This window comes from Molothrus aeneus, chromosome 4, assembly GCF_037042795.1.
Source record: "Molothrus aeneus isolate 106 chromosome 4, BPBGC_Maene_1.0, whole genome shotgun sequence".
NCBI classification, from domain to species: domain Eukaryota; kingdom Metazoa; phylum Chordata; class Aves; order Passeriformes; family Icteridae; genus Molothrus; species Molothrus aeneus.
Genome location: NC_089649.1, coordinates 72,881,053 through 72,907,164, shown reverse-complemented (window position 1 = coordinate 72,907,164; position 26,112 = coordinate 72,881,053). Strand labels below are relative to the sequence as shown.

General features: G+C 51.1%; 1 protein-coding gene across 2 annotated transcripts in view; it reads left to right on the top strand.

The window, feature by feature from the left end:
* The window catches only part of EXOC6B (exocyst complex component 6B), a 311,133-nt gene that overhangs the window by 198,847 nt on the left and 86,174 nt on the right, over positions 1-26,112 (top strand). For both annotated transcript variants that reach the window (XM_066548851.1, XM_066548850.1), the window contains 3 exons: positions 3,074-3,185; positions 4,722-4,856; positions 6,787-6,966. In XM_066548851.1, coding sequence (XP_066404948.1) covers positions 3,074-3,185; positions 4,722-4,856; positions 6,787-6,966 — 427 coding nt within the window. The remainder of the gene's footprint in view (positions 1-3,073; positions 3,186-4,721; positions 4,857-6,786; positions 6,967-26,112) is intronic.

Sequence of the window (26,112 nt, the reverse complement as noted above, 5' to 3'; positions counted from 1 at the left end):
GGCAGAGCTGGGAATGCTCCCCTGGAGAAGGGAAGGCTCCAGGCAGAGCTCAGAGCCCCTGGCAGGGCCTGCAGGGGCTCCAGGAGAGCTGCAGAGGGGCTGGGGACAAGGCCTGCAGGGACAGGAGCCAGGGAATGGCTCCCACTGGGAAAGGGGAGATTGGGCTGGGATCTTGGCAAGGAATTCCTGCCTGGGCTGGAATTCCCAGATTTGCTGGGGCTGCCCCTGGATCCCTGGCAGTGCCCGAGGCCAGGTTGGATCCACCTGGGACAGTGGGAGGTGTCCCTGGAGTTGGATCCAAATGGGATTTAAGGTCCCTTCCATCCCAACCCCATCCCCTGTGCCCCATGGCTGCTGTGGAGCTGGGACAGTTCTGGGAGCACAGTGGCTGTTCCAGTGCCTGCCCCAGGCTCTCCAGGATTTTCCAGCTCTCCTTGGAGCCAGGAATGCCAATTTGGAGAGCCCCTTTCCCTGCAGGTTGCTTTGGGAGCTCAGGACCTTCTCCCCCATGTTCCACCCCATCCTTGCAGTGGTGGCAGCATCTCCTCCTCCTGGTGGCTCCCAGGGCCCCTAACCCAGGGTCACCATGGCCCCTCTCCCTTCCCAGAGCCCATTCCCTGTGGGTGCTGCTCCCCATGGCCGGGGTGATTGGCCCTGGCAGGGCAGGGAGCAGAGGTGTCCCCGTGGGTCCCTCCTGGGGCTCTCTCTGCACCCATTATTAAAATTCCTTTCCACATTGGATTTTCCAGCCCTTTCGGAGCAGCGAGGGGGAGGGGAGCCCCAGCTCCAGCTCTCAGAGCCAAACATTTGGAATATTTCTCTGCAAACCCCTGTTGACACTTTCTTCATTTCACCCTGACAGCTTGAATTAGGTTTTATTAGGAAGCTTGGCTACAAAGCCGGCAGCGAGTTCCCTTTTCTCCTCCCTTTCTTTTTTCCCCTGGCCCTGTCATTTACGGAGCACCCCGGAGTGCTGGGGGTCAGCCCGTCACTCACAGGGGCCTGGAGGTCACCGCAGCTGCCACAGGATCCGGGACAGGAGCTGTCATTATCCCAGACAGTTCCCTTCAAGCCTTTTCCTGCACAGCACAGCCCGTGGCAGAAAGTGGAGCTCCCATTTTATGTTTTTTTTTTTTTCTCTCCCCCCTCCCCTAATTATTTTGTTAAAGCAGCTCCTTGTATTTGTTGGATGGGAGGGTTCCCCTTGATGTGGGAGTTGTTTCATTTGAGGAAAGTTTGGAGCCCCGGGTGGGTTTGTAGGGCTTGGAGTTTTTATTATTGGCACTATTAATTGGATTGGAGCAGGAAAATTTCCTTTATCTCCTCAGCACTTTTTCCTTTTTACATGGTGAGTTCATCAGGTTGTCTTTAAAGGTACCCTCTTGTTTTTTCCAGTGGAATTTCCCACTTGGAAATAGGGAGTATCTGTGGAAAACAGTGGGTGCAAGGGTGATCAGCTCTAATCCACCAAGGCTTCGTTTGGGTTGGGTTTATTGCAAACAAAGCCCCAAACCTGGAAGAACTTGGGATACAAAGTGCAGGGACGCCTCCCACTGTCCCAGGGTGCTCCAAGCCCCAATGTCCAGCCTGGCCTTGGACACTGCCAGGGATCCAGGGGCAGCCCCAGCAAATCTGGGAATTCTATCCCAGGGCCTCACTGCCCTCCTAGGCTGGAATTCCTTGCCAAGATCCCATCCAAGCCATTCCCACCCCCCTGCTTGCAGCATCCCAACACCCCCCACCTTTCTCCCGGGATAACTTCAAGGTTGGCTTTTGTTTCCCATGTCAATCCCAGCTCTGTGACGTGGCCCCTCTGTCAGGTGGAGCAGGAGAAGGAGCCAAAGGTCAGGGGCTCGATTTACCGGGAGGATCAGAGTTCCTGCCCAGCCTTCCCGATGGGAATTCCCTCTCCTGCCCCTCCTGCAGGAGACAATTCCCACTCCTGTCAGGACCAATCCAGAGCCAAGCACAGATCCAAGGAGCCTCTGGCAGGGGGGGTTGGCAAAACCTCCTGGAAAAGGGAGAGGTGGCACCATGAGCACCTGGGAGGGGCTGAACCCCCAAATTCCAACAGTGCTGCTGCTCCAGACACCTGGGAAAGGGCAGGAATAGGGTGCAGGAGCTTCCAGTCTGGTGATACAGGGCTGGAGCCAGGCTGGGAGAGCTGGGAATGTTCCCCTGGAGAAGGGAAAATTCCAGGGAATGCTCAGAGTGCCTGCAGGGGCTCCAGGAGAGCTGGAGAGGGGCTGGGGACAAGGCCTGCAGGGACAGGAGCCAGGGAATGGCTCCCACTGGGAAAGGGGAGATTGGGCTGGGATCTTGGCAAGGAATTCCTGGCTGGGCTGGAATTCCCAGATTTGCTGGGGCTGCCCCTGGATCCCTGGCAGTGCCCAAGGCCAGGTTGGACACTGGGGCTTGGATCCACCTGGGACAGTGGGAGCTGTCCCTGCCCATGGATGGGATTTAAGGTCCCTTCCAACCCAAACCACTCTGGGATTCTGGAGATGGAGCTGTGCTGTGCTCAGGAGTCCCTGTGTGGAAATCCAGGGATCATTGGTAGTGTGCCCTTCTAAACCCATTCCCTGTGACTTTGCTCACTCCTGCAGTATTTCCTGTTTCCTTTTAAGATCCCTTCCAACCTGAGCATTCCATGGTTCTGTAATTTTGTCTAAAAGCCCAGAAAGGGCTGAGAGGGGAATGTTGGGGAGTTTGATTTGGGGTTTCACCATTGGAGTTCTTTTCCCTTGTACTGAACATGCAACCCCCAGTGTTGAGGGTAGGCTTGTGCTGATGCCATGGGTGGCCCTTCCTTAGGCTGGACCAGCTCCTCTTGGATGGGAGCCTGAAGAATTTGGGATCTGCAGGTGTTAATTCACTTTTCCTTCTGAAACATGGATAAAAAGGCTTAAATTGTTGTATTTTGATGCATTTCAAACATCAGCTCCTGTGAGCCCTGCAGGGCTGCTCAGGGGTGAGGCAGAGGAGAGGTGGGAAGGAGGACGAGGAGAATTCCCAGGGGTTTTTTTTTTCCTTGGAGCATCTTGCAAATTCCTCTTTAAATTTTACTTTGTAGCTCCACGGAAGTCGATGACATGATCAGAAAATCCACTAATCTGCTGCTGACCCGGACCCTGAGCAACTGTTTACAGAATGTCATCAAGAGGAAAAACGTTGGACTGACAGAGGTGGGCTGTGGATTCCCTTGGGAATGGAGCCACAGGGAATGGCTTCCCTCTGCCAGAGGGCAGGGATGGATGGGATCTTGGGAAAGAATTCCTGGCTGAGGGACTGAGCTGGAATTCCCAGATTTGCTGTGGCTGCCCCTGGATCCCTGGCAGTGCCCAAGGCCAGGTTGGACACTGGGGCTTGGATCCACCTGGGACAGTGGGAGGTGTTGGGGTTGGAATTAGATCATCTTTGAGGTCCCTTCCAAGCCAAAACATTCCTGGATTGTGTGATTCCAGGGCAGGGTGACAGGAGGTCCCTTGGAACTCCCTCAAGCACCTTTAGAGGTGCTGGTTTGGAGCATTCCATGAAATATTTGCCTGGAAAACTGATTAGAGTTGTTGTACAAAGCGAGGAACTTTAGCTGGTGGGAAAGTGGAGAGGTTTCTTTGCTATTGGCTGTGAATTTTAGTCTTTACATTTTGGGCAATGCTACAAATAAGAGTTAAAGTCAGAGGACTTCAGGGAGGACCAGAGAGGATCCAAGAGGGAAATGTGAGGGGATGGGAGAGCAATCCTCATTTTAAGGTCATGTTTGAGTGGATTCAGCACATTGCTGCAGCACAAACTCTAATTTGGGATTTTCTTTCTGTGGTCCATTCTCTTTTTTTGTACAAAATCATGTTCCTGATGATTTTAATCCATGTAAATCTGCAGGTCTCCCGGACAGGTGGGACCTCTGAGAGTTAAACAAGGTGTTACTAATTGCTGGTATTAAACAAGGAGTTACTAATTGTTTACTTAATTATTGCTGCCTTGCATCGTGTCACCCAAGGCTTTCCCTTCCCAACTTCTCATTTATCCTGGACACCCTGTTCCACTTCTGCACCTTTCCAGTGTCTCTTCTCCTTCCCCATGTCCAGGCTGAGCCTCCCAGGGTGTCACCAGCACCAGTGCTGGGATCTTTGTGGTGTCACTTCCCAGTTTCTGCACCTGCACCTTTGAAATCGCTGATGAATCCAACCTCCTTCAGATCTGGGAGCGTTTCCAAGCCCTTCCTGCACGGGAGGTGGCTGCAGACAGCCCCACCACGCTCCAGCAGTGAAATGACACCAACCCAGGGCGTTCTGCTGCCCCGGGGGCTGGCAGGGATCTGCTCACCCCACACCTGCCAGAGCCAAATCTCGTGGTTCCTTTGTTCAGGGCCCGTGTGATGCTGCTCTGCGTCACTCAAGTTCGGGTTATTTTTTGGGTTCAATGGCAGCCAGGAGCCTCCTGATGTGTCCTGGCAGTTTTTTTTGGGGAGCCCTGAGTGACAGCTCAATGTAAGAAAGTCCTTGAAAAGAAAAAAATCACCTCCCGTGGTATTAGTGGCTGTCATGGGAAACGCTTCCCCTCCAAAATTATCTTGGATTTAGGTGTTGTTAAAGGAGGTGATACTGGAGCCTGTAGCAAAGCCCGGGGTGTTTGCACAGCGTCAGCATTGCATGGAACTGGCATCCCTTCCCCTGGCACAGCCCTGGCAGCGGGGCTGAAACCCTTCTCTGCCTTCCCAGCTGGTGCAGATCATCATCAACACCACCCACCTGGAGAAATCCTGCAAGTTCCTGGAGGAGTTCATCACCAACATCACCAACGTGCTGCCCGAGACCGTGCACACCACCAAGCTCTACGGGACCACCACCTTCAAGGTGAGCTCTACAGGACCACCACCACCACCTTCAGGGTCCCAGCCCTGGGTGGGTGCTGGGAGGGATCTGCTCAGGAGGCCTCAGGGCCAGCTGGGCTGAGCCCAAGGATAATTCTGGCCTATTCTTGGGAGGTTGCGCCATCGCTTTGGGTTTGTCCTTCGGAGCGTAGCTCCTGTCGAGATCATGGGAGGTTTTGTCCTTAATTTACAGTACTAATTAGCTAAAGGATTAAGGAGATCTTAAACAAAAGCCTGATGTTTCCTATTTAAATAAATCCTCGCTTTGCTGTTGGAGTGCTGTGTCATGGACACCAGGTTCCTCTTCCACCCAGGAGGAAGATTTCCAGAATTTGTATTTCTCCATCTTCCCACTCCTTTTAGCATTATCCCCTAAAAATCAGGGCTGACAGGAACTCCCAGAGTTCCCAACCTTTAAATCCCACTCCAGGAGTGCTTTATATGGGATCTGGTTGGGTCGAGTGTGGGGTGTCCTGTAGAGATCCAGAGGTGGGAACAGCAGGAATGGGTTTGGTGAGGCTTTGCCTTGGGGTGACTCAGTCTCGTGTCCCCAGGGAAGTCCATCCTGGGTTTATCCACCTGTCTGACCTGCAGCTGAATATCCTGCCCTTGTTGTGGCAGGGAGGCTCCTGAACCCCAGCCCTGTGCTGGGTTTGGTGGGGTTTCCATAGGGGATGTTCCTCTCCCACCTCAGAATCACAGGATGTTCTGAGCTGTAGGGATCATCAGCTCTGGAATGCCCCATCCAGGGGTTGAACACCACCTTGATGTCATCAGCACCAGGATCCCTCCCCTGGAGCCAGTCTCTCCTCCATCTCCTCTGGATTTGTCCTCAGGTCACATCAGGGGCAGATTCCAGCTTGGTGCTGCCCACCACAGCCCGGTGGTCCCTGTCCTGCCAGCCTGAGGCCGCAGCAGCCTCGTGGTGGCTGCCCTGAGCTTTAGGGTTGTGTCAAATCCCAGTCTAAAGGTTGGGTGAAGCTCCCATCCCTTAAGAGGATGGTGTGAAGCCCCCATCCCACACAGGGTCCTGGTGGTGTGGAACTCTCATCCCACATGGGGTCTCTGTGGTGTGAAGCCCTCATCCCAGATAGGATCTCAGTGGTGTGGAGCCCCCATCCCACGTGGGGTTTTGGTGGTTTGGAGCCCCCATCCCACGTGGGATTTTGGTGGTTTGGAGCCCCCATCCCACGTGGGATTTTGGTGGTGTGGAGCCCCCATCCCACGTGGGATTTTGGTGGTGTGGAGCCCCCATCCCACGTGGGATTTTGGTGGTGTGGAGCCCCCATCCCACGTGGGATTTTGGTGGTTTGGAGCCCCCATCCCACGTGGGATTTTGGTGGTGTGGAGCCCCCATCCCACGTGGGATTTTGGTGGTGTGGAGCCCCCATCCCACGTGGGATTTTGGTGGTGTGGAGCCCCCATCCCACGTGGGATTTTGGTGGTGTGGAGCCCCCATCCCACGTGGGATTTTGGTGGTGTGGAGCCCCCATCCCACGTGGGGTTTTGGTGGTGTGGAGCCCCCATCCCACGTGGGGTTTTGGTGGTGTGGAGCCCCCATCCCACGTGGGGTTTTGGTGGTGTGGAGCCCCCATCCCACGTGGGGTTTTGGTGGTGTGGAGCCCCCATCCCACGTGGGGTTTTGGTGGTGTGGAGCCCCCATCCCCTGTAGGATTTTGGTGGTGTGGAGCCCCCATCCCACGTGGGGTTTTGGTGGTGTGGAGCCCCCATCCCACGTGGGGTTTTGGTGGTGTGGAGCCCCCATGCCACGTGGGATTTTGGTGGTGTGGAGCCCCCATCCCCTGTAGGATTTTGGTGGTGTGGAGCCCCCATGCTATGTGGGATTTTGCTGGTTTGGAGCCCCCATCCCCTGTAGGATTTTGCCCCCATCCCACATCCTGCCTCATTCCCAGGACGCCCGGCACGCCGCCGAGGAGGAGATCTACACCAACCTGAACCAGAAGATCGACCAGTTCCTGCAGCTGGCTGACTACGACTGGATGGCCCCGGAGCCGGGCAGCCGGGCCAGCGAGTACCTGGTGGATCTGATCGGCTTCCTGCGCAGCACCTTCGCCGTGTTCACCCACCTCCCGGTGAGCCCGCCCTCCCTCCTGCTCCCGCCTCCTGTGGGAGCTCAGACCTCACGGGCTGTGCTGGAAACAGGGTCTGGGGATGCGGGGAAAAAAAAAATCTGTTTTTAAAAGGAGGGTGTGACGGTGTTCACAGGGCTTCTTGGATGAGGGAAGAGACGAGAATGTTGACTCCATGTTTCAGAGGGCTTGATCTATTATTTTATGATATATATTGCATTAAAGCTATACTAAAAGAGTAGAAGAAAAGGTTTCATCAGAAAGCTAGCTAAGCTAAGAGTAGAATCAGAAAGAATGATAACAAACCTTCTGTCTCGGACAGAGAGTCCGAGCCAGCTGACTGTGATTGGCCATTCATTACAAACAAACCAACATGGGCCAATCCCAGATGCACCTGTTGCATTCCACAGCAGCAGATAACCATTGGTTACATTTTGTTCCTGAGGCCTCTCAGCTTCTCAGGAGGAAAAATCCTAAGGAAAGGATTTTTCATAAAAGATGTCTGCGACAGAAGGGGTTTCATGTGTCGCCACAAGCTCTGGGCTTCAGGACTCTCCCAATTATTTGCAAGTCTAGTTTTGTGGGATTGAGGCTCTCTCCCAGCCCACCATGTATCAGCAGGGTTGTAATTTATTCCACACCTGTATTTCAGACACTTTAACTTTCAGTTAATGCCCATCCAGGATTCTTTTCCCAAAATCCAGCCTGTGGATGCGTTACTGGAACTACAGCTGCGTTTCCAAGTGTTTGTCAAGTCCCTGATGTGTCCCATCCCAATATTGCTTCCTTGGAAGGCACCATATGTTTCTTTCTTCTCTCTGCTGTCTAAAGTCCCTATGTTTATGCTGCTGTTGCCATCAGAAATGTGCTTTATGCTGCTTTTTGCAGTTGGCTGAGTGGTGTCTCATTGGTAGGAAAAATCCAATCACCAGGGAGATTCCTTTTTTGCTCCAGCAGCTTTTTTCCCTCCTTTTAATGGGATTTGTTTTGAGCTGTGTGGATACACTCTCGGGAGGATCAGCAGGTATTTTGAAACAGCAAATCCCCTGAACTCTGTGGTTGTTCTAAAAGCAATTTTAGATCTTTCTTCCTTTACGAAACTGGGATTTATTTGCTGCTTTCATGAGCTGGGAATAAACAGGAAGGGGAAATTTAATATTCCCCAGTGGCAGCTTCCTTCATTCTGTTTGTGCCCTGGGATTCTCCTCTGGAAGGAGGTCCCACCCTCCTGTTTTGGGAGGTGTCACACCCCCAAACTGTGCTGGCTCATGTCTCTGCGCATCCCCATCCCAGCAGGAAGATCTGGGAGCAGGGGGAGCTCTGGCTGATTTACTGGGGGGGAGAAATCCCCAAAAGGGGACTGGAAGTGGCTTCCCTGCTCCTCTGCTCCTGTGTGGAGGAGAAAGTGGCTTCCTCAGCTGTGTTATCAGTGGGACAAACTGGTAAACAAACTGATAAATGAGCAGTGGGGTGGGGAGGACTTGGATCCATCTCCCCAGCCAGGTTTGTCCCTAATGTCCCCAGGCAGGTGTCCTGTGGCAGGTGCCTTCCAAAGCCAGGAGATGCTGGAAATTGCTGGATTTCTCCTTAAAAAAAGGAGCTGTGGGTTGGTTTAGCACCTGGAGGCTTCCACCCATCACGCTGGGGATACTCAGGAGCCAGTAATGGAATTTGACAGGGAGATTGGTCTCTGCAGCAGAGCATGAAGCAGCAGAGATGAGCTGGGGGGGGATGCCCACAGTGATTTATGAGGTGGGCCAGGAGTGATTTATCTTCCTTAAATATTAATGTTTCCTTTTGGAGCCAGTCAGGGTTGGTTTGGAGGCTGGGAGGACTTGAATTGGTCTAAAAAGCACCAGGACAGATCAAGGCAGCCTTTTGTCTTGCAGAACTGGGTTAGAAAAGCCCCAGCTGAGGAGAAGTTTGGGTTTGCTGGGCAGCCCCTGAGCTCCAGAGCCTCCCCAAAGCCTGGGGAGACAAGGAAGGCACCTTAGCCTGGTTTGGGCAGCCTTAGGTCTGGGTCAAAGCTTTGTGGGAGCTGCAGGTTTGGGACTTTTAAATATTGATTGGAGTTTTTTCCCTTATGTTGCTGATGGATCACCCAAATTGTGGGTGAGAGCAAGCCAGGAAGGACCAGGCTGCATCCCAAAGGCCTCCACATCCTTTGGTGTCAAGGTTTTTCATCCTTGTAGGGTTCAGGGAATTTTTCCAGTGGCTGATTTAGGAGCACACTGAAGTTCCTGGGATTTGCTACTGAAATGCAGGAGATAAAGGTGTTGTCCAAAGCCATGAAAAAAATGATGGAGGTGTTTGTTAAAGCACCAAAAATGTGAGATGAGCATCAGTTGGGGATGGAAGGAGTGAGAGGGGTGAAGGAACATTCCCAAAAAGAGTCAATTCCAGCTCTAGTAGGAAATTCAGGATTCTGGGACAAGGTGGAGCTGATCCAAACCCATCCCAATCCATCAGCACGAGAGCTGTGGTTGGAAATAAAGCAGGACAGTTTTGGGTCTGAGAGGAGCTGCTGCCCTGTTTGAGATGAGTTTTCAGCCTGGTCCCATAAAATCCAGGATTTCCACACTGCCAGTAGCTCCAGGACTATGCCCCATCCTGGGGTGAGGTGTCCTTGGAGCACCTTCATTCCTGTTCTCCTGCCTGGTTTGGCAATGCCCCCATCCTCCAGAGCTGATTCCTGTTGAATTTATGGGATTTTGGCCAATGAAAAGTGTTCCCCTGGTGTTGGAAGGTGCAGATTTGTTGCTCTCCCTGCCGTTTGTCCCAGCTGCAAGGATGGCTCCACCTGCCCATCAGGGAACCTCAGCCCGGGCATGTTGGAGCTCCTGGGCTAAAATTCCACCTCCAAAAAGCCCCATCAGGGAAAAAAAAAACGGAACCCAAAGTCCTGAGACTGCAGAAATGCACCGTGACAGGGCTGAGTAATCCCATTGTCCCGACAGGGCTGCAGGAAAACCTCTGTGGGGTCCCGGCTCCAGCTGGCCCCAGGACAGCTCAAGTGGCCCTGGAAGGTCCTTGGGACTCAGCTTTGGAGAGGGGCTGAAGAGGAGCTGAAAGGAATCTGAGCTGGGATTCAGGATTAGGGTTTATGTTTCCCTCTTTAGGCTGAATTTTTCCTGTGTTTCTTGGGACTCCCAGAATTTTTGAACAGTTTGGGTTGGGAGGGTCCCTTGAAGGTCACCTGCTCCAAGCCCCTGCAGTAAGCAGGGACATCTTCAACTGCATCAGCTTCTCCAGAGCCATGGCCTTGGATCTTTCCAGGTATGAGAATTTCAGGGGATCACAATTTCCCTGGGCACCCAGCAAAAATAACCCAACCCAAAATTCTGACTGCTGGATTGGCCTAAAGTCTCTTTTTTAGTCTCTTTTTCTAGGCCTCAAGCAGGAATTTCAGCCTCAAATCTCTCCTTTGGAGTAGGAATTGTGGGAGATGATGGAAACCACTTGATTGGGGGAATTCTTGGAATTTAATTGCGTGTTGTACTTCTCTGGGGGGACATCTTCAACTGGATCAAGTTGTCCAGAGCCATGGCATTGGATTTTTCCAGGTTGAGGCCTCCACCACCTCTGTGGGCACCTAGTTCAAGCAGCAAAACTGACCCAGCCCAAAATCCTGATTCATAAGCTAAAGGTTCTCTGTTTTCTCTGGAGGTCAAGCAGGAATGTGAGTCCCTAACTTTTCCCTTGGAGTAGGCATTGTGGGAGATGATGGAAACTGGGAATTGCTGGGATTTATTTGCACATTGCAGTTTTCTGGGGACATCCTCAACTCGATCAAGCTGTCCACAGCCATGGCCTTGGATTTTTCCAGAGATGAGGCCTTGACACCCTCTGTGGTGACCTGGCAAAAAAACCCCAAAAATAATCCCAAAATCCTGGCTGGTGTAGCGGCCTAAAGAGCCTCCACTTTTTCCAGGCCTTGCAATCCGTTTTTTTTTTTCCTTTAGAGTAGGGATTGTGGGAGATGATGGAAACCAGTTGATTTTGGGAATTCCTGGGATTTATTTGCATGTTGTACTTCTCTGGGGGACATCTTCAACTGGATCAAGTTGTCCAGAGCCATGGCATTGGATTTTTCCAGGGATGAGGCCTCCACCACCTCTGTGGGCACCTAGTTCAAGCAGCAAAACTGACCCAGGCCAAAATCTGGATACATAAGCTAAAGAGTCTCCATTTTCTCTGGAGCTCAAGCAGGAATGTGAGTTCCTAACTTTTCCCTTGGAGTAGGCATTGTGGGAGATGATGGAAACTGGGAATTGCTGGGATTTATTCGCACATTGCAGTTTTCTGGGGGACATCTTCAACTGGATCAAGTTGTCCACAGCCATGACCTTGGATTTTTCCAGAGATGAGGCCTTGACACCCTCTGTGGTGATCTGGCAAAAAAACCCCAAAAATAATCCCAAAATCCTGGCTGGTGTAGCGGCCTAAAGAGCCTCCACTTTTTCCAGGCCTTGCAATCCCTTTTTTTTTTTCCTTTAGAGTAGGGATTGTGGGAGATGATGGAAACCAGTTGATTTTGGGAATTCCTGGGATTTATTTGCATGTTGTACTTCTCTGGGGGACATCTTCAACTGGATCAAGTTGTCCAGAGCCATGGCATTGGATTTTTCCAGGGATGAGGCCTCCACCACCTCTGTGGGCACCTAGTTCAAGCAGCAAAACTGACCCAGGCCAAAATCTGGATACATAAGCTAAAGAGTCTCCATTTTCTCTGGAGCTCAAGCAGGAATGTGAGTTCCTAACTTTTCCCTTGGAGTAGGCATTGTGGGAGATGATGGAAACTGGGAATTGCTGGGATTTATTCGCACATTGCAGTTTTCTGGGGGACATCTTCAACTGGATCAAGTTGTCCACAGCCATGACCTTGGATTTTTCCAGAGATGAGGCCTTGACACCCTCTGTGGTGACCTGGCAAAAAAACCCCAAAAATAATCCCAAAATCCTGGCTGGTGTAGCAGCCTAAAGAGCCTCCCCTTTTTCCAGGCCTTGCAATCCCTTTTTTTTTTTTCCTTTAGAGTAGGGATTGTGGGAGATGATGGAAACCAGTTGATTTTGGGAATTCCTGGAATTTATTTGCACGTTGCAGTTTTCTGGGGGGACGCTGACCCCTCACCAGTGCCGTGGGGACAGCGTGTGCCGGGGGGCAGGAAAAGTTCACGGAGAACTTCCCGGGGTTTTGGTGCATGCCAGTGCTGCATGAAACGGTCATGGTGGTTTGGAGCCACAATTCCAGAATGCTCCACTAAGTGCCCAAAAATGTCTCCGAGCAAATAAAACGCTGATGGGAATCAAAGCATAATTAACATTTGGCTCCCAAGGCCGCCCTCTTCCTGCGTTAACCAGGGAGAGTCGGTTCCTGCTGCTGCTGCTGTGGAGCTCATTAATACGGGATGCTCGGGTCTCCTTTAAAAGAAAAACCTCTTTTTTTAAGGGTAAAAAAAAAATATTTTAGTACAAAAAGTATTTTAGGCCTTAAAAAAACCCCAAAACCAACAAAAAAAGGTGGTTTCTGGTTTTCAGCAAGCAAAGGGCCACAGCCTCCAAAAATGAACATTTCCAGCCTAAGACTTTGCAAAGAATGACTGAAAAAGCCTTTTGTCTTTGATGGCTGATTGTTGTTTTTATTTCTTGTTGGACAAGTTAATGTAAATGGCATTGACAGGGCTACTCCAAACACACTGATTTGTTGACATTAAGCTCCTCAGAGATGGAGGGTTGTGTCAACACCTCCCCTGAACTGTCAGGTTAACAAAGCAAGGATGTTTTCTTGGGGGAGGGGAGCGGGGCTGGGGAAAGGGGGGGGTGTTTTGTTTTTATTTTCAGTTTCCTTTAATCCTCTGTTAGTCTTGTATCTCGATAACCTCCTTTGGAAGGGAATCAGGGCAGGTCAAGAGGTGAGGCTGACCTGGGAAGGGGAAGCAATCTTTCAGCGATCCAACAAATCCAACCTCTGCTGCTGAGCGCTTTAGTGTGAACCCTCTGCAGAGGGAATTTTTTTTTTCCCCCTATTTTTTTTTCCCCTTTTCTGCTTATTTTTGCCAGATGGCAGGCACAGATTTCAGCTGGAGCTGTGGTGGTTTTTTGCCTTCTCTTGGCATCTCTTCCCCCTCGCAAACGAACGGCCCCGGCAGCTCTTGCTCTGGTAGAAAGAGCTTTGCAAGTGTTTATTTTCTTTCCAAAGAGAACGATTGCCTGTGTTTTTATTTGAAAAGTCAAATCCCTCTGGAATATTTATAAGCCAAGGCCCTGTGCATGGAAGCGAAATGCCATGAACTTTGCACCAACCACAGCCTCGGCCGCCTTGGGAGGGACCCAAGTGGAAAATAACCATCAGGAAAACATCTCAGGAGCACCAGAGTCACCTCTGGGTTTGCACAAGTCCAGTCTGTGCTTAAATAACTCCCCTGGCCCTTGGAAGAGCTGAGCAAGCCCTGCTGGAGCTGATCCCAGCTGTCACTCCCAGGGTTTGACATCCATCACCTCTTGCAGGTGGGATTGCTGAGGAGCAGGGATGGGGACGTGCAGAGCAGACAGGAGAGCTGGAGAGGGACAAGGAGAGGAGGGACAGGAGCCAGGGAATGGCTCCCACTGGGAAAGGGGAGATTGGGCTGGGATCTTGGCAAGGAATTCCTGCCTGGGCTGGAATTCCCAGATTTGCTGTGGCTGCTCCTGGATCCCTGGCAGTGCCCAAGGCCAGGTTGGACATTGGGGCTTGGATCCTCCTGGGATAGTGGGATATGTTTGGATCAGGATGATCTTTAAGATCCCTCCAACCCAACCCATTCCAGGAATCTGTGATAGAATGACACCAAAACTGCTCTTGTGGTACTTTATTCTCCTCTTCCCCCTCCTCCCAGGAGCCCCCATTTTCTTTCCAAATCCTTTGCTGATGTTGGAGCACTGGGGGGTTGTGGGCACCTCTGATGACCTTTGGGCTCCTTTCTGCCTTTGTCCTGTTGCTCTGCTCTATTGTGCCTTTGACCCTGACCTGCTGTGTTGTCCTCTGTAGGGGCAGGTGGATGTCCACTCCACCATGTCGGTGAGTACCGGACGCTGTGTCCTGCGCCTTGGCTCTGCTCCGCTCACACCTCCAGGCTCAGGGGGGAACTGAACCAGAAAAGGTCCCTTGTGTCAGCCAGGGGGAAAGGAAAAGATGGATTGAAAGTTGAGATCGATGGGATAAATAATTCTGGGATAAATCAGAGACCAAAGGAAAGGGTTTCCTTCCCAGTGGGTCACTAAATTGTTGGGTTTAGTGAATTGAAGTGGCTCCTTTTATCACCCTGGAATACCTGCATCTGCAGGGAATTAGGGGCAATGCCTGATATTAGGGAAACCTGGATGAGATTCTCACATTCTGCTTCAAAGAGAAAAGATGTTTGTAAAATCCATGTTCCTTGTTTGGAGAAATTCCCCATGGGAATTCCAGCTGGAAATTCCTCCCGGTTTGAGGGATTGGATCACTAAGCTCAGACTGGAGGGGAAGTGTCCAAAGCCAGGCTGGATGGGGCTTGGAGCAACTTGGGATGGATGGTGGAAGGTGTCCCTGCCATGGCAGGGGGTGGAACTGGATCATCTTTAAGGTCCCTTCCATCCCAAACCACTCTGTGATTCCATGGTTTTCTCCAGAAAATAATGTGGATTCCTGACACGTGCCATCTCCCAATTTGGATTTGGCCAATTAGCACCAAAGTAAAGCCAAGGAGACTTTTCAGACCTTCCTTCTGGTTCAGCAACCCCCTGTGATTGTTGTCATCTCTGCTTGTTCCATGTGCAGGAGGAAAACCCGCGGCATTTCCAGGGATGGATGGCAAACAAAGTGCTCTGCAGCCACCTTGTTTCCTCTATTCCCACGGCTGCAAACCCAGGCCCATGGGAGCAAAACCCACCTGGGAATTCTGTGGGGTTGTCACACTCAGAGCCTGGACCCTGCTTCTGCTTTCCAGCCTTTATTCCCTGCTCTTCATGGGAATCCTGACCGATATTCCCTGCTCCAGTGGGATGCTTGTGCCCCTTTCCCTGGAAACCGAGCCTGGTGAAACCTGGACTATTTGCAGGCTCCAGGCACCTGGGGGGGTTTCTAAGTCAACACTGAGGCCTCAAATCAACAGCAGCTCCTGGAGAGAGGGAGCCTCGTTAAAGCAATCCCAGGCTGGCTCCCATCAAAGCCAGGATGCTCCAGGCATTCCCTGCAGCCAGGGGATTCCAGGAGCGGTGTTGGATGTCAGGCATCCCCCGTGCTGTCCTCAGGGCGTAGCCCAAGAGGGAGAGATGCAAAAAGCCCTTTTCCCTGTGGCTTTTCCAGGCTTGGAGCTGTTTAGAAGCCAGATGTATTTATTTCTTTAATTGGATCCAGTGCCTAGACAGCTCTGGAGTCAGCTTCCTATGGAGATGGGGGCATTACTTTCATTAAGGTAAATCAATGGAAAATAATACCTGGAGCTCCCCTGGAAAGGGTCAGGGATGGAGTAATCCCTTTATATGGAGGGGCTTTGCCAGCCCACTCTTAGTCAGGCTTGTTCTTAACGGCAACAAATCCCAGTTTTCCTTCCTTTTATCCCTCCTAATTTTCTGTTCTCTGCCTTGTTGGGATTAATTGGCGGGAATAAATCACGGAAGAGGGGGAAAAATAAAAATGGGATCGTGCAAAGTAGCAGGACAAAGGAGGAGTTTTAGCAGAGTTAATTTGTCTGGTGGGAAGTTGTTGTGGCTAATCCTGGAAGTTTAAAAGGTAAAAAAAAGCAGGATGTGGACATGGACAGGGCATGAGCAGCATCCAGAATCTTCCATGTCTGGGGCTTTCCACTCGAGAGGTGATCCAAGTCTTTTAGGGGATTGCATGGCCTGAATGAATATTCAGCAAAATTCCTGTAAAGCAGGGGGATGCCTTGAAGGGGAGAGGATGGACTGGTGGCTGGAGCAGGCCATTCCTGGTTTCCCAAGTGCCTCCAGAATCCCAAATATTTGTCAGGTTTGAGCGGTCAAAACAGGAGCTGGTGGTGCTTTAAAGCAAGGAGCAGAGTGTCCAAATCCCATGGATTTGGTAGTGCTGGATGGGGCAGGCTGACCCCTGATTAACCTGGGAGCTCTCTAAACTTGCGTCTGGCTAAGCCAGGTTATCTGGAATTCCAAGGTTTCCTTGTCTGCTTTCAGCAGTTGGAATATTAATGGAAGCCAAAACGCCCAATGCCATAAATCCTTTAAACCAAGGCATGCTTCCTTAGGGATTGTTCCCTCTGTGGAGTCACCTCAGCATGGTTGGCTTGGAATTTTGTTTTCCAAACTGGGATTGAGGAAGGTGTTGGATGCTTTCTCTTGCCTGCACCTCCATCCCTAAGAAATGTGGGACACAGGGAATCTGGCAGCCAAAATTCCAGCCCTGGTGTGCGTGGAATCCAAACGTGCCTTCTCCTTCCTGCTCCAGAGCCTCAGCCTGGACCTTCCAAAAATCCTACCAGGAGATAAAGTTTGGGTTGGGATTCTACCCTTTAGGAAATTTAGGGGAAATCGTAGGATTTGCAATTTCCTGCTTTCCTCTTGTTTCATCCAAGGGTCTCCTTAAGTTGGGAATGTGGAAAGGGACATCCATGAACAGCTTCCAGAGGTCTCCACACCTTCCTTAACCCATCCACAGGAGGAGCCCCAGCTGCCCTGGAAGGGCCCAAACCTTTGGGGGGTCCCTGTGCAGGGGACACTCGAGCTGAGGGTGCACAGAGAAGTCGGGTGCTCGGGATGGAGCCACCAGCCATGGCTGATGCCACCAGCGCGGGTGAAGATGATTTTGTGACCATCACAGGGTCCCTTTCCAGAAATGCTTTCCCTGGATCTTACAGCTTTGGGTAGATGGAATGGCAGGAGTGGGAAAAACTTCTCAAAGTGCAGATCCCTATGGAATTCTCATCATCCTCTGGAGTTTTTTGTTGGGTTTCATGAAGGGCAAGAAATCAGGAGAACTCGATGGGTTAATTGAAAACCAGTCACTAATTCCTACAGCTTTCCCCATCTCTGTGTTTCATCCATCTTCTGCCTGGTTTTTAGCTCTAACACCTCAATTTTGAAATGGAAGTTTAAGCTATGATTCAGTTTTTGGGAACAGACAAAAATGAGCTGAAGGTTCGGACGCCGCTCCTGTCGGTCACTCGGCTCTGCTTGGAAAGACCTCCTGGACTGAGCTTTGCTGGCTCATGGAGCAGCAATGGAGTGGATGGGTTGGGATTTTTCCTTGGAGCTCATCCTTTTTTCCAGTCTGTTCAACATCTGGGCCGCACTGGGGCAGTGGTTGCGTCTCCTCCAGGCCCCGCGCGTCACCCCGGTGTGCCGAGCCTTCCCCCGGCATCCCAAAGGGTGGGAATCTGCGTAAATGGGGGATCTGGAGCATCCCTGTGTGTGCAGAGAGTGAGGAACCCCCGGGGTCATTGTCCCAGAGGGAGGATGAGCGCTCCAAACTTCTGGATCTTTCCTTTTTTTCTCCGACATCGAATTGTAATTACAAAATTATTTCGGGAAGATGGAGCGATTCAAGTCCCTCTCTTTAAGTTTTCCTGCTGCCATAATTGGCAGCTTTGCCCCGATAAATCAGCAGAAACAAACGTGGTTCTTGCTCTTCATAAGTGAGGGGAAAAAATAAAAAAAGAATCTGTATTTAATCAGCTTTTTGTTTCCAAGATGGCAGCTGCTTTGTATTTAATGGAAAATCAGGCTCTTCCCAATGGAAAGAATGTTATTCCCAAAGCGAATACAAAAGAAAATAAAACCCACAAAAGAGGAGGATGAAATATGTCCATATTTTTTTTTAATTTTTTTTTTTTTGGTCTCGTTCGTTCCAGTTTGGAGCCGCGCGCTCTGATCGCGGCTGGGCCGCAGCTCTGCTTTCCATCAAGCATCTGGGAGAGTCTCGGATCCTGGGCACAGGGACCAGGAGAGAGACACTAACAGGACCAAAAAAATCAAGGCTACTTCATGTTTCATTTGTACCTTTTGGCTTTGGGGAGATTTACATGGAATATTGGGAAGGAATTCTTCCCTGTGAGGGGGGTGAGGCCCTGGAATGGGATTCCCAGATTTGCTGGGGCTGCCCCTGGATCCCTGGAAGTGTCCAAGGCCAGGTTGGACACTGGGGCTTGGAGCCACCTGGGACAGTGGGAGGTGTCCTGCCCATGGATGATCTTCAAGGTCCACCCCAATCCAAACCATTCCAGGATTCTGTGATTTTGTTGCCAGGCTCAACTTCCAGCCTGGTGGGACAGCTGGGATCAGGTGGTTCTGTTCTTGAGTGCCTGCAGTTAAACCCAGTGGCAAACCAGCATAAGTTCTAATTCCTATAGTAATTCCTAAAGTAATTCCTAGAGTAATTCCTGGAATTTCTCAGGGTCAGATGATGTCCCACCCCAAACCCGGACTGGCAGGAATCTTTCCCACCTGTGGCTGGTGTGGAGGTCCTTGGAGAGATCCTGCAGCACTGGAGGAGCCCGGAGAGCAGCTGGATGCTCCAGCTCATTTTGGGTGATACAGGCTCTGCACCCAACCATTTCCACGTTCTTGACTCCCAAAAAATCATTTAATTAAAAATATCCTGCTCTGCCTTTGGGTGTTGAACAAGGAAAAAGAGATTGTGGAATCTTCTGTTTCCTTGGTTTTTTGCATGTTTACATAGCCTGATTTTCCCCAGCAGCTTCCCAGCTTTGCTGCAGACCCTGGAGCTTCCAGAGGAGATCTCTGCCCACTCTGGGCTCTTTAGGGCTCCAAAGGAGCTGCCCTGTGCTCGGCTGTGCCATCTGCATCCCGAGGTCCTGTCCTTCCCTTCCCTTCCCACCTCCTGCCCCTTCTTCTGTTCATTTTTTTTCCTATTTAACAAAAATCATCAAGCAGAAGTCACTCATTGGCTCTGACACAGTGACAAATTGTGTGTTCCTGTGCCTGCTCCTATCCCAGAGCCTCTGATATCCCAAATCCCACGATTTCTGTGGTTCCAGCCTCCTTGAGTTGTGCCTTTGCTGTTGGGTGTTTTTGCTTCTCCTTTTCAGGCTTCTCATGATTCCAAGACCTCTTCATTCCTTCAGAGGAAAAACCTTTCCATGGAGCTGGCTACTCCACAAATCATTAAAGACCCCCAAAAAGCCCCAAAGCAAATAAAATAGCATTAAATATTTTTAATAAAAGCCCCTTTCAGCCCTGTCTGCGGGAGCTGGCTGTGACCATCACCCCCAGTGTGATTTCCCTCTTCCTTGAGCTTCCCCCAGCTCCAGCCAAAATACTTCCAGCTGTTGACCTTGGGCATCTTGGGCACAGCCAAAGTTTTCTCCCTCTTTTGTTGGAATGTCAGGGATTTGTATCGGGCTGCAGTGGCCAGTTTATTTTTGGTGTGGTGAGGATAATTGCTGGGTTTGCTTTTCTCTTTTCTTCCCCCCCTTTTTTTTTTTTTTTTTTGTTGTTTGTCTGGTTGTCCCTGAGCTTCTGGTGGGAGTTCAGCTCTGCCATGTGTTGGTCCTGTTGTCAGATCCCGTTTTCCCAAAATATCATCAAGGTGGGAAGTGTTTGGCAAAGGACACCCTGTGGAGTTTTTCTACACCTCTGGAATGCAGCCACTGGAATGGGCTCAGCTTCCACGGGAATTTGGGAGAGATCCTGGGTCAGGCAGGGAATGGAGCCTTCCAGGTTGGTTGGAGCTGCTCCACGTTTTGGCTCTTTGGAGTTTTCCAGTTGAGTTGGCCTTTGCAGGAGACAAATCCTGCTTGGAATTGGGTTGATTGGTGCTGCTCTCCATAGGTTTTCTGTGGTGAACCTGAGATCTTCCATGGTGGGATGTTCATGTCTCTTGAACTGAGATAGGGGTGGTCAAAGTCAAGGCCAAAATCCCAGCAGCGAGGGTTCTTCCATGGGTGACCCAAGGTTCATCACTTCTGGAATGGCAGATCCTGGGCAGAAGAGGCCTCCCCATTCCTGGGAAATCAGGGCATGGATGTCTGTCCTGGCTGGGAGTGGATGCTGGGGCTGTTGGAAGGGACGCTGCTGTCATGGTGACAGTGACATTGGCCATTCCCTGTGTCCCAGTGTGGATGGAATCCAAAATGCCTTCCCAAACAAATGTGTGTGCAGACATCGCCTCTTTTCTTGAGTCATCAGGAGCTCCAAGGCTCAGAGGATCCCATGGATCCAACACTGAGGAACATCCCATTGGTCCAAAGCTTGGAGTATTCCATGGATCCAAGGCTGAGGATCGTTCCATGGATCCAAGATTGAGGAACATCCTGTTGGTCCAAAGATGAGGATCATCCTATTGGTCCAAAGTTGAGGAGCATCCCGTGGGTCCAAGGCTGATGATCATCCTCTTGATACAAGGCTGAGGAGTATTCCATGGATCCAAGATTGAGGAACATCCCATTGGCCAAGGCTGAGGAGAATCCCATGGATCCAAGACTGAGGAACATCCTATTGATCCAAAGCTGAGCAGCATCTTGTTGGTCCAAGGCTGAGGAGTATTCCATGGATTCAAGGCTGAGGAGTATCCCATGGTTCCAAGGCTGAGGAGCATCCCATTGATCCACAGCTGAGGAATATCCCTTCCTCCAGCTGCCATTCCCATGTGCCCAGGAGCCCTGACCCACAAGCCAGCCTTGGCTGGAAGGTTTCCCTCCTTCTTCTTTTCCTTGGCAAATCCCAAAGCCACGTGAACGTCACCTCCTAACTTGGCTCCGGCCCCTTTTTCCAGCTCCATAAAAAATCCACACAGTGCCTCCAGTGTTCAGCTCCTGGGATGGCTCCACGGAGCCAGGGATCAAATCCAGGTCTGCCAGGGGCTGAAGTCACTCAGGGCCCGTTGGTGGCCACACCACGTCAGCCACCCCTCGTGTCCCACGTGTGTCACGTCAACGCGGAGTGACAGAGCCCACAGCTGGAAACCAGGAATTGCTCTGCTCCCGTCCTCCTTCCATAAGAAAAAATTAGGGACAAAAAAGGGATTTATTCTTAACGAGTGCTGCAAAGCTGAGTAAATAGAATTAATTAAGAGTTTTCTTGGTACCTGCAGGGTTTGTGTGGGATGCAGCCCTGGAGGTTGGTGTGGCCAGGGCGGTGACTGAGCTGAGCCCCAGCCTTGAGGGGACAACTCTGGAGGCCACCAAGCTCGGGGTGATATTGGCAACCAACCAGACACATCACTGGGGCTTGGGGTGTCCTTCCTTGGGCGTCTTCTCATTCTTTGGGACCTCTTTGTCCTGGAGAACCCGTTTCTTTGCAGGATCTTGAGTGCAGAACCACAGCTTTTGGGTTGTCTTTTTTTTTCCTTTTTTTTTTTTTTTTTGGTAGAAGTTTTGTATGATTTGTGTGGTTTTTTTAAACTAAAACAAAGCTGAAAACACCCAAAACAAACCAGAAAAAAAAAAAATCCAACCAAAAATCTCCACAAAAAAACCCGCTTGGTCCAGTTGAAAATTGACTTTTGGGCTTTTGGGCAAATAATGAAAGGTTTATTTTTTAAGTAAACCTCTTAAAAATATTTTTAAAAATCACAGGTACTCGTCGTTCATTTGTTTTGACGCTTTGGGAAGTGTTTGTGCTTTTGGGTGATGGTTTGGGGTTTTCTGCCACCTTCAGTGAGTGCAGAACTGTTGTTTAAAAAAAAAAAAAAGGCAAATCAGGACAAGACAGGCAAGTCAGGAAAAATTTCCAGAGCTGATTGACTGAATTTGCCCCCAGTTTAGGGGGATTTGAGGCAGCCAGGGGATCCAGAAGCTTCTGGAGCAGGAGATGAGCCCTGGGAGGTCTGCAGGGTCTGAAGTCTCCATCTGTGGCCATAGAGGGAGGATCCACTGGGATTATCCTGGGGTTTGTGCTACCAAACAATTGCTCATTATTTCCCCATCACGTTTCCATCCTCTGCAAAACATCCCAGTGCTGCCTTATGGATTGGGAAAGTCAGGAAATTCAGTGTTGAAATTATGGGGACAACTCGTGGTGTTTATAGAAAATTGTACATTTAATACCAAAGGATTCCCATTTTCTGGCCTGCTTTTCTGCTGTCTGAAGTCCCTGGATTTTGCACGTCTAAATATCCTTAATCGCATCAATCCCGATGCTTGTTGTGGGCGAAGAAGGAATTCTGCTGGTAGCTAAAAAAAATAATTGGAAACTCTGAGAGCACTTGGAGCCTGTCAGGCTTTGTTTTCCATGGAAATGCTGCGTTAGTTCCTCGGGGAGTCGCTGGGAGGGTTCTCCTGCTACAGCAGGAGTCGGGTTTGGATTTCTGGGACCACATCCCACCTGGTTGAGGCCAGGGGAAGTGCAGGAGGTACCAACAGGTGAAGGGAGGCTGTGGCTGCCCCTGGACCCCTGGAAGAGCCCAAGGATAGGGCTTGGAGCACCCTGGGATAGTGGGAGGTGCCAGGGTGGACCTGGGTGATCTTTGGGATCCAACCCAACCCATTCCACGATTCCCTGGCAGCCAGAGGTGCTCCTGCAGGGTGGCGGGGACTGGCAGCGCGTTCCTGATTGCACATTGAGATTAATGGGTATTTATTTGAACAACCATTCCATTTCAGTAGCTCTTAATGAGTCCTTTGATAGCCAGTTCCTTAATTAACAAGGCAGCCTCTTGGCGTTTCCTCTCCCTAATTGGGAACAGATTGGCCGTGTCTAAACAAACGCTCCCGGCAGCAGGGCCGGCTCCAGAGCCTCTGCGTGGCCCTTCCCCACTGGGGCTGCCCCTGGGAGCCCACAGCCTTCCCTGCCTGCCCAGGGGTGGGATCTGCATGGAAAGAGAGGATTTCATGGCTGCTCTCCTCAAGCAGGATGGACACTGGGCTTTAGGATGGCCCAGGGAGAGCCCCCAGGCCTGGAGGTGCCACCTGGACGTGGCACTCAGTGCTCAGGATGGGGACAAGGTGTGGTTTGGTCACAGACTGGACTCGGTGATCCTGGAGGGCTTTTCCAGCCTCAGTGATCCTGTGGTGGTGTGTTCTTGTAGGAGCCCCTTGGCTGCATCTCTGGGAGAGATTTGGAGCTTGGCTCCTCCCTTTCAGTGTTTGGAGTGGCCACAGGGAACCTTCTGGATCCTTCCTGTGTGTCCAGAGGGATCCTGGGTCACCCTGAGCCACAGGGAACCTTCTGGATCCTTCCTGTGTGTCCAGAGGGATCCTGGGTCACCCTGAGCCACAGGGAACCTTCTGGATCCTTCCTGTGTGTCCAGAGGGATCCTGGGTCACCCTGAGCCACAGGGAACCTTCTGGATCCTTCCTGTGTGTCCAGAGGGATCCTGGGTCACCCTGAGCCACAGGGAACCTTCTGGATCCTTCCTGTGTGTCCAGAGGGATCCTCGTGGTACAGAGAGGGCAGTGTCACCCTGAGCCACAGGGAACCTTCTGGATCCTTCCTGTGTCCAGAGGGATCCTGGGTGGCACAGGGAGGGCAGTGTCACCTTGAAAGGTGTCATGGCAATCCCGAGGTTCCATCAGGAGCTGTGGACAGAGGGATTCATTGCTAGGAATGAGCCACAAAACAATAAATCTGTGGATTTTGCTGGGATAACACCCTTGGAATGGCTTTGTTTGACTGAGGTTGGACCAAGGAGAGGTTTGGGCATCTTGGCCATGGAGATCTGCCAGCTTTCACCTGTGATTCCTGTTCTTCCCAGTGCAAATCCAGGTTTTGATGGGATTTGCAAAGGTCTTTAATAATGAATGACCCCACAGAGCTGTTCCTGGGATTGCTTCATGGGGTTTGAAGCTCTTCAGTTTTCTGCCACGTCGGTAAAGGAGCATTGGTGCCTTTGAGGTGTTTGTTTTCCCCTTTCCCTGCAGAGTGCTCAGCTCAGGGCTGCATTCCTGCTCTTTGTTCCCTGTCCAGATCTGATCCTCTCCTTTGGACAAATTGTTCCTGAGCTGGAGGGACCAGGGTGTCTGGGCATTCACTCTCTCCTGACCAGGGTGTCACTTCTCATTCTCTCTCTCCTGACCAGAAACTGGTGCCCAGGGCAGGTGTGGGTCATCCCTCAGGTACCTCCCCAGGTTGATCTGACCCCTGCTTGGGGTGTTAAGGGGTTTGTTCCTCTGAAATTTTGCTCAGTAGGGACAGAAAACCTTCCTGGGGCTTTTCCTTGGTGTGGTGTGGGAAAGGAGGGCATCCAGTGGGACCTGGGCAGGCTGGAGAGGTGAGCACAGGGGAAGCTCATGAAGCTCATCCCGAGGGGTGTTCCCCTGGAGAAGAGAAGCTGTTCCTGAATCCCAGGCAGGGCTGGAGCCACGCTGGGGAGCAGGATTAGGACGTCACTGGTGTCTGCTCAGGGTGCTGGCACGGGGACAAGGCCTTTGGGAGTGCCCCAGCTTCTGCCACGCTCCCGAAAATCATCGGGGAATTAGCGCGGGGCCGGCTGAGCGCGGCGGCTCCTGTGAGCTCCCGACAGCCGCGGCGACACCGCGGGGATCCCGCTGCGTGCCAGGGCACAGGTCCTGGCACCGCCACCGAGGGTGGGGCAGGGCGCCATTTCGGGAGGGTAATGATTTCAGGAGGGTTGGGGTGGGTGACGATTTCAGGAGGGTTGGGGTGGGTAACAATTTCGGGAGCGTTGGAGTGGGTAATGATTTTGGGATGATTGGGGCGGGTAACCATTTCAGGAGGGTAATGATTTCGGGAGGGTTGGGATGGGTAACAATTTCAGGAGGGTTGGGGGCGTAATGATTTTGGGAGAGTTGGGGCGGGTAACCATTTCAGGAGGGTAATGATTTCGGGAGGGTTGGGGTGGGTAACAATTTCAGAAAGGTTAGAGGGGTAATGATTTTGGGAGAGTTGGGGCGGATAACAATTTTGGGATGATTGAAGCAGGTAACCATTTCGGGAGGGTAATGATTTTGGCAGGGTAACCATTTTGAGAGGGTTGGGGTGGGTAATGATTTTGGGAGGGTTGGGGCAGGTAACCATTTTGGAAGGGCAACATTTTGGGAGGGTTGGGGTGGGTGACAATTTTGAGAGGGTTGGGGCAGGTAACCATTTCAGGAGGGTTGGGATGGGTAACAATTTTGGGATGATTGGGGTGGGTAACCATTTTGGGAGGGTAATGATTTTGGGAGGGTAACCATTTTGGGAGGGTTGGGGTGGCTAATGATTTTGGGACGGTAATGATTTCGGGAGGGTTGGGGTGCGTAACGATTTTGGGGGGACTGGGGCAGGTAACTATTTTGAGAGGGTAACCATTTTGGGAGGGTTGTGGCTGTGGGCAAACACGTCCATGCCAGACTCAGCTCCGTGTGCCCGGGCGAGTCCGGCTCTTCCAGTGCTGCAGGAAAACTCAAAAAAAAAAGAAAAAAAAAAAAAACAGGAAAAAAAAAAAAACCACCCTGAAGCGAAACCCCATCGTAAATAAGCTCCTGAGAGCCGAGGTGGGCATCTGTGGCAGGAGGATGTGCTCGATCCCTGCCAGCCAGAGCCATTCCAAGCGGGAATACAAACAACCTTCAGCCGCAGCAGCAGCTTATTAGCGCTGATATATCAGCGGCCGCGCGCTCGTTTGTCTCCTGTCAGCAGCAGCTGCTTATCCAGCAGATTTCCCGCTGTATTCCCGGGGAAATGGCCTGAAATTGATGTTCACAAGCCAGGGCTGACTTTATAAGGAGCTGCTGTAACTCGTGGAGCGCAGGGGTGAGGCAGGAAAGGATTAAGTCGGGTCTTATTTATAAGGAGTGAAACCCATAAATTCTGGGAGGGTTTTAAATCTCGGTGCCCAGGGTAGGAGCTGCTGCTCATCCCTGGTGGTACCTTCTGTTCTCTGAGCAGACATTTAACACCGTGATTGAAACTCCTGTGGCATCTCCGAGTTCTCTGATAATAAATACAAGGGGGGAAAGGGATTCAGGCTTAAAAAGCAGAAAAAAATAATTCTATATAGTTTTGCTTTTCTTCAGATAATACTGCTTCTAAACTGTGAGGCATCCATGTGTTCTGTGAGAGGGAAAACTGAGTGTTTTTTAAGAAGAGATTTTTAGGTGTTTAAACCTCAAGAGTAATGTGAATAAAAGGTCAAGTTCTCAGCTGGCCTGAGAAGATTCAGGTTCACAGTGAGGACAGTGGGCATTTGCACCTGAAACAGTTTCAGGCCTGGCCTAATCCTGTGTGGAAAAGGCAGGAGGAGGGAAGGCTGAGCCA